This window comes from Priapulus caudatus, unplaced genomic scaffold, assembly GCF_000485595.1.
Source record: "Priapulus caudatus unplaced genomic scaffold, Priapulus_caudatus-5.0.1 Scaffold2367, whole genome shotgun sequence".
Lineage (NCBI taxonomy): Eukaryota > Metazoa > Priapulida > Priapulimorpha > Priapulimorphida > Priapulidae > Priapulus > Priapulus caudatus.
In genome coordinates, this window is record NW_014579428.1 from 19,941 (window position 1) to 26,273 (window position 6,333).

Here is a 6,333-nt window from a genome sequence, read left to right on the forward strand (position 1 = left end):
CCATTACCCCCACCCCCACCATTATCATCATCATCATCACCACCACCACCATCACCACCACCACCATCACCACCACCATTACCACCACCATCACCACCACCACCACCACCATCATCATCATCACCACCACCATTACCACCACCACCACCATTATCATCATCATCATCACCACCACCACCATCACCACCACCACCATCACCACCACCATTACCACCACCATCACCACCACCACCACCACCACCACCATCACCACCGCCACCACCACCACCACCATCACCACTACCACCACCACCACCACGTCAGTCATGTTTAGTCTTGTATCTAATGTCATCGTTGTTGTTGTTGTTGTTTACTGTTCATCGCTGCGTGCGGGCGGGAGCTGCGTGACGCCAGGTAAGTGCGACGAAACATTCGTCAGGTGGCGCCACCGTCCGCGCTGCCTTCTCTCCTTCGCCGACTCGCCGCCAGAAGGCGCGAATGTCTTCTTGTTAAATGAGTGACCACGCCATATTTCAACTCGGGCGAGAATCGCTCGAGATAACGTTTTAGCGTGGCGAAGCCAAGACTGAGGATGAGGAGGCTGAGGAAGAAGAGGCAGCGTGGATGGTCCGGCAGGCGTAGTACGGTGAAGTCGCGATGTTCGTCTGCTCGCTACCGGTGATAGATTCGGCGGCGCAAAGTTTACACGCGTGCTCTTGTCGTCTGCCGTTGCCATGGTGACAGGTGATAACTACCCGTAGAAACAGAACCTCTACCTGTGTAAACTGTCACGATCTCCTACAAGTTGGTATCATTGTGCGTTTTTGCAACGTTGTATGTAGATGTGGTTATCAACGATACCATTGTATATGATCATCATTCTATATAAGATTGTTTTTGTGTAAGATTATTGCTGTGACGTCATCGAGGTTTAATCGTACTTCTAATAACCTCGTATGTTACGATGTTATAACATCGTATGCGACACGATCGCGATGTTACAACCTCGTATACGACATTAACGTGACGCAATGACGTCACGTATGACGTCACCGTTGCGTTACAACGTCGTCTGCGACATTATCACAATGTTGTAACCTCGTATGCGACGCTATCACAATGTTGTAACCTCGTATGCGACGCTATCACAATGTTGTAACCTCGTATGCGACGCTATCACAATGTTGTAACCTCGTATGCGACGTCGTATCAACATTGTGTCGGTTAATGAATGCATTTCAATGAATGGTCGCATCTGTCGATCTCCATGGTAACCGCGCGCACCTGTTACCGAATGATCTGGTGCGGTACTAATCGCAGATGGCGCCATAAGAGCGCTTTGTTAATGATATTGAATTTGAGGGCTAACGTGAGGAGAAGATAATTTATCGCGTCGCGCGAACAATGAATAAATGAATGCTTAACGATGCGTAAACGATGGCTTCTTGCGTGGCGTACATGCGTGCTTGTCGTTGTCTGCCGACGTGTATGTATGTGTGTATGTGTGTATGTATGTATGTGTGTATGTGTGTATGTGTGTATGTGCGGTGTGTGTGTGTTGTGTGTGTGTGTGTGTGTGTATGTGTGTGTCGTTGTGTGTGTGTGTGTGTGTATGTGTGTGTGTGTGTGTGTGTGTTGCGTGCGTGCGTGTGTGTGTGGTCGGGCTATGTGTGTGTGTGGTGTGTTGTGGGGCCGTGTATGTGTTGTGTGTATGTGTGTGTGTGTGTGTGTGTGTGCTGTGTGCCTGTGTGTGTGTGTGTATGTTGATGTGTGTGCCGTGTGCTGTGGGGTCGCGTGTGGTGTGTTGTGTGCTGTGTGTGTGTTGTGTGTATTGTTGTGTGCCTGGGATGTTATGTATGGTATGTGGTGTGTGTGTGTGCTGTGTGAATGGTGGTGTGTGCTGGTATGTGGGTGTGTGTGTGATGTTGATGTTTTTCTGTGTGTGTGTGTGCGTATGTGCGGTGTGGTGTGGTGTATGTGTGCTGTAGTGTATGTGTGTGTCCTTTTATGTCGATGTGTGTGTGTGTGTGTGGGTGTGTGTGTGTGCGTATGTGTGTTGGTCGTGTGTGTGTGTATGGTGTGTGGTGTGCCTTGTCGGTCGCGCGTCCTGCTCGCGTGCGAACTATACGGGCCGCTGAATTATGCAGCGTCTGCAGTAAGAACAGCGTAGGGTCGCTACTCGGGTTTAGAACTGTCTGTGTGTGTATGGCAGTGTCAGGTCTCCTGATGCTGTAACACAACGCATACCATAAATATATAAAACACAAGCACACACACAGCACACAGCAAGACACACACACAGAACACACACACACACACACACACACACACACACACACACACATAAAAAGCGACACCACACACGCACACAAGCACACACACACATACGCACGCACCACACACACACACACACACACACACACACACACACACACACACACACACACCCAACACAGCATATACATCCTACATATCCTATATATATCATATATAGTATATATATCAGGTAGTAGATAATAGGCGAAGAGTGTGACAATCAATAAAAGCTAAGCGGAAATTCGCTCCATTTTACTAGCCTTCATTAATACCTCGATTTACTACGCGTACTCACCAACTTGAAGCTCAAAATCGAAATCGTTTTCGCTACGTAGACACCACGCGCAATCCCGGAGTTTACAGACAACGTACGACACGATCTCCATTCTTTGGCGCATCCAATCCAAAGCCATTGCGCAGCCTCTTAATTCAAACAAAAGGCAGGCTTACCTTAAAGCCCGGCGCACACCGTGGCGATTTTTTATCGACAGTACTGTCCGTCGATTTGTTCATCGGCTGGTACTGTAGATCACAAAATCGACCACCTGTGCGCCACCCCGGCGACAATTCAACCGTCTATCAGCCGACCATACCACTGTATGAAACTGTACGTGACCTGTTCAACGCCCCCGCCCACACCACGGCGCTGCCATATTTGATCCACGGTGGTTTCAAATCATGCCATTATTGATGTTAATCCAAAACTGTTGCCGAGGATGCCAATCGCCAGTGCGGCGGCACACGCTAGCGATTGTTCAGCGAGCGACGTGGCCAACCAAATATCAAACATGTTTGATATTCCAGGACGATTTCCTGGCGTCAAAATCGGTGACCGCCTGGGCAGCGCACACGGGCGCATTTCTCGGCGATTTTGTCCGGCCGCGCACAGAAATCGCCGGTACTAGCGATAAAAATCGCCACGTAGCTGCGCCGGGCTTACCAAGCAGCTCCTCGGCTGCTCAAACTCGGGGGCAATGTGGCTCGCTGGGAAAAGATTGACGCCCGATCAGCTCCTGCTGATCTGCAGGTTGTGTGTGAGCGTGCGCTGAACGCATGCCAGGTATGTGGCAGAGGTGGCTGTGTAGCGTTGCTAACCGGGTGCAAGAGGTATCTCGCCGAGTGTTGATGCTAATCTCCTGCAGCGAGCCGAGCCAAGCCTCGCCGAGTTAGCAGGAGCGCGTTAGCTAGCTGCCCTTTTGGTTTGGAATTAGAGGCGCGCAATGGCTTTGGAATTGATGGCCAAAGAATTGGAGAATCGTGTCGTAGCGTTTAGTCTGTATCTCTGCGGATTTGCGAAGTGTATACGCAGGAAAACGATTTCGCCACCAGATGCTAGGCGAATGTACTGTGTCCGATGTTTGAGCCTCAAGTTGGATGAGTTACGGCGAGTAAATGTAGGGTATTATAAGGCTAGTAAATGACGAATTCCGCATTGTTTATTGATGTACACTGCCGCTCCCGGTATTTCTACAATATATACATATATTACTCCTATAATAGTATAATATATATAATATATAATATACTATATAGTATAAATATATATATATATAATATACATAATACATAAATATGAATAGCATGAGTATCGTGAACGAAGCGGAAAACATCTGAACATTTCAATTTTCAATTTCATGGTCAATTTTGGCAACATTGATGACGGCCAAACGATGAAGTGTTTCTGTTACGTGTAAATATATGTATGTGTATATATGTGTGTGTATATAATTATATTACGCGCCTAGTAGTACGTCGGCTCACGTCGCTAATCGCTGTTCTCTTGTTCCTCATTTTGCAGTGATCGCCATAGACACGCACTCTGCGCCATTTGTAAATATTGAATCGACCGGCTGCACGGGCGCCACCTGGGGACCGGCTACAGAAACTCCTGCATCTTTGCGGCGCGCGCTCGCTGCGACGCCTAGCGGCCTTCAGGCTCCCGTGTACAGTGCAGCCATCTTGGAAATCTTTATTATTATTTCCTCTGTCTGTCCGCTTGTCTGTCCGTCTGTCTTTCCATGAGTCTGTCCATCTTGTCGCTCTCGCAACTCTTGCATTTATTGCATCTCAATCCTTCACATGTTTTGATTGCCTAGCGCCGAGAGAGGGCGCCACCAGCAGTTGTAAGGTTTGGCAGCTGTGAGGTTAACAGAGAGAAAGAGAAGAGAAGAAAGAGAGAGGGGAAAATAGAGGAGGAGAAGGAGAGAGGGGGAAATAGAGGAGGAGAAGGAGAAAGGGGAAAATAGAGAAGGAGAAAGAGAGAGGGGAAACTAGAGGAGGAGAAGGAGAGAATGTGAAATAGAAGAGGAGAAGGAGAGAGGGAAAAATAGAGGAGGAGAAAGAGAGAGGGGGAAATAGAGGAGGAGAATGAGAGAGAGGGAGGAAGATGAAGAAAGAATGGGATAGGGGAGGGTTGAGGAGAAGAAAGATAAATGGAAGAAAAGGGAGAGAAATCAAGAGAAAGGGAGAAAAGTGGGGAGAGAGTGGGAGCAGGAGAGGAAAGGAGAGGAGCAAGAAATAGTGTTGAGAAGGAAATTTGGTAAAGAAATAGAGAGAAAAAAGAGATGTGTGACTTTTATCGCATGAGTCTACGGCTACAAACGTCTATAAGCAGTCGGGTGACATATAACAGGGGGAGGTCCGGGAGACGGAGACAGACAGGAAACCTTCCCAGCGCGGCAACCTCCTCCCCTTCTCTTTAAGAGAAAGCTACGAGATTCTTCTCTCTCGACTCCTCCGCAACTTTAAGCGCCGACTCGCCAGGTGGCAGCACCTGCGCGTCGCCGCCAGAACGAGCTGCAGTCGTCGACGACCTCTGACGTCAGCGTCTGTTTTGTCGTCCGGCAGGGAGATAGAGGTGCCCCCTGGTGGGAGGTCGTCGCTGTAAGGGGGTCTGTACAGGGCGTGTAGTTGTGTATTGGTCGAGTACCGTTTTCTACGTAGCTGCAGTAATACTGTAATATATTATTGTTTACACACGTCGTCTGCAGCTGGCACGGGCGGGGCGCTGGTGGCGGTGCGCAGCGGCAGGGGACGCGGACAGGGACTAATCCAGGCAGGGATGTATCCAGGCAGGAATGTATCCATTCTCTTCCCCTCTTCCTCCTCCTCCTCCTATTCTCTTCCTGCTACTCTTTCTCCTCCTGCTCTTCCTCACCTATAGCTCCTCTGCGTCCTCTTCCTCCACCATCTCTTCCGCGGATGCTTCTCCTCCCGGACGCTCTGCCGCTGACTGTCAGTGCGGGCTTCCTCTGGCGTAGGCACGTCTTTTCATCCAGGGGGAGGTGTGGCGGAGAGAAAGGGAGAGATATGGTGCGGGCGGAAGAGGGAGTGAGAGATAGGGCCTTGGCTCCTTATGTTTCTTCCTCCTCCTTCTCCTCCTCCTCCTCCTCTTCCTCCTTGCCGCCTCTTCCCGCGTAATATATATATATCGTGAAACGGCACGCGAGCGGCCGCTAGAGGTCGCCGCTCTTCCTCGAGTGGCGGCCAGGTGTCGCTGCTGCTCAGCGAGCGCCGGACGTGCTGCCATCTGTCGTTGTTTTTATTTCCCAGCAAGAATTTCGAGAATTGCGTCATTTGTATATCAATCGTTGATCTAGTTAGTCATGGCGACGCACGCGCCATCTCGCGGCTCCTTCTCGCACTAACGACACGTCGAGGAGGAAGCGGAGCTTGCGAGGATGGCCGCCAGGTGGCCGCGTGTCGCTAGGTAGACGTCGCGGTAGTTCTTACGCGTTGGTCGAGCAGTCGTTATAAATATTATTTAAACTCTAGCTTTGTTCGTTCGTTCAAGAGAGAGAGAGAGTGATTAAGAAAGAAAGAAAGAAAGAGAGAGGGGCGTTGGCACACACATTTCGTAGCGCAAAATTCGGCGCGACTTGCGTCCGGTTTCTGGTCACTCGGCGTGTAAACGCGACACGGTTACCGAGTACGCACGCGCGTGTGTTGTCAAAGTGGTACGTTGTTACAGTGGTGCATTGTCAAAGCGGTGCATTGTCAAAGCGGTACATTGTCACAGCAGTACATTGTCACAGCGGT

The 6,333-nt window shown here is 49.8% G+C and overlaps 1 protein-coding gene across 1 annotated transcript in view; it reads left to right on the forward strand.

The window, feature by feature from the left end:
- Positions 1-4,508, forward strand: part of LOC106818602 (collagen alpha chain CG42342-like) — a 14,269-nt gene extending 9,761 nt beyond the window's left edge. The window contains exon 5 of the mRNA XM_014823297.1: positions 4,094-4,508. Coding sequence (XP_014678783.1) covers positions 4,094-4,096 — 3 coding nt within the window. The 3' untranslated portion in view covers positions 4,097-4,508. The remainder of the gene's footprint in view (positions 1-4,093) is intronic.
- The last annotated feature ends 1,825 nt before the right edge of the window (positions 4,509-6,333 follow it).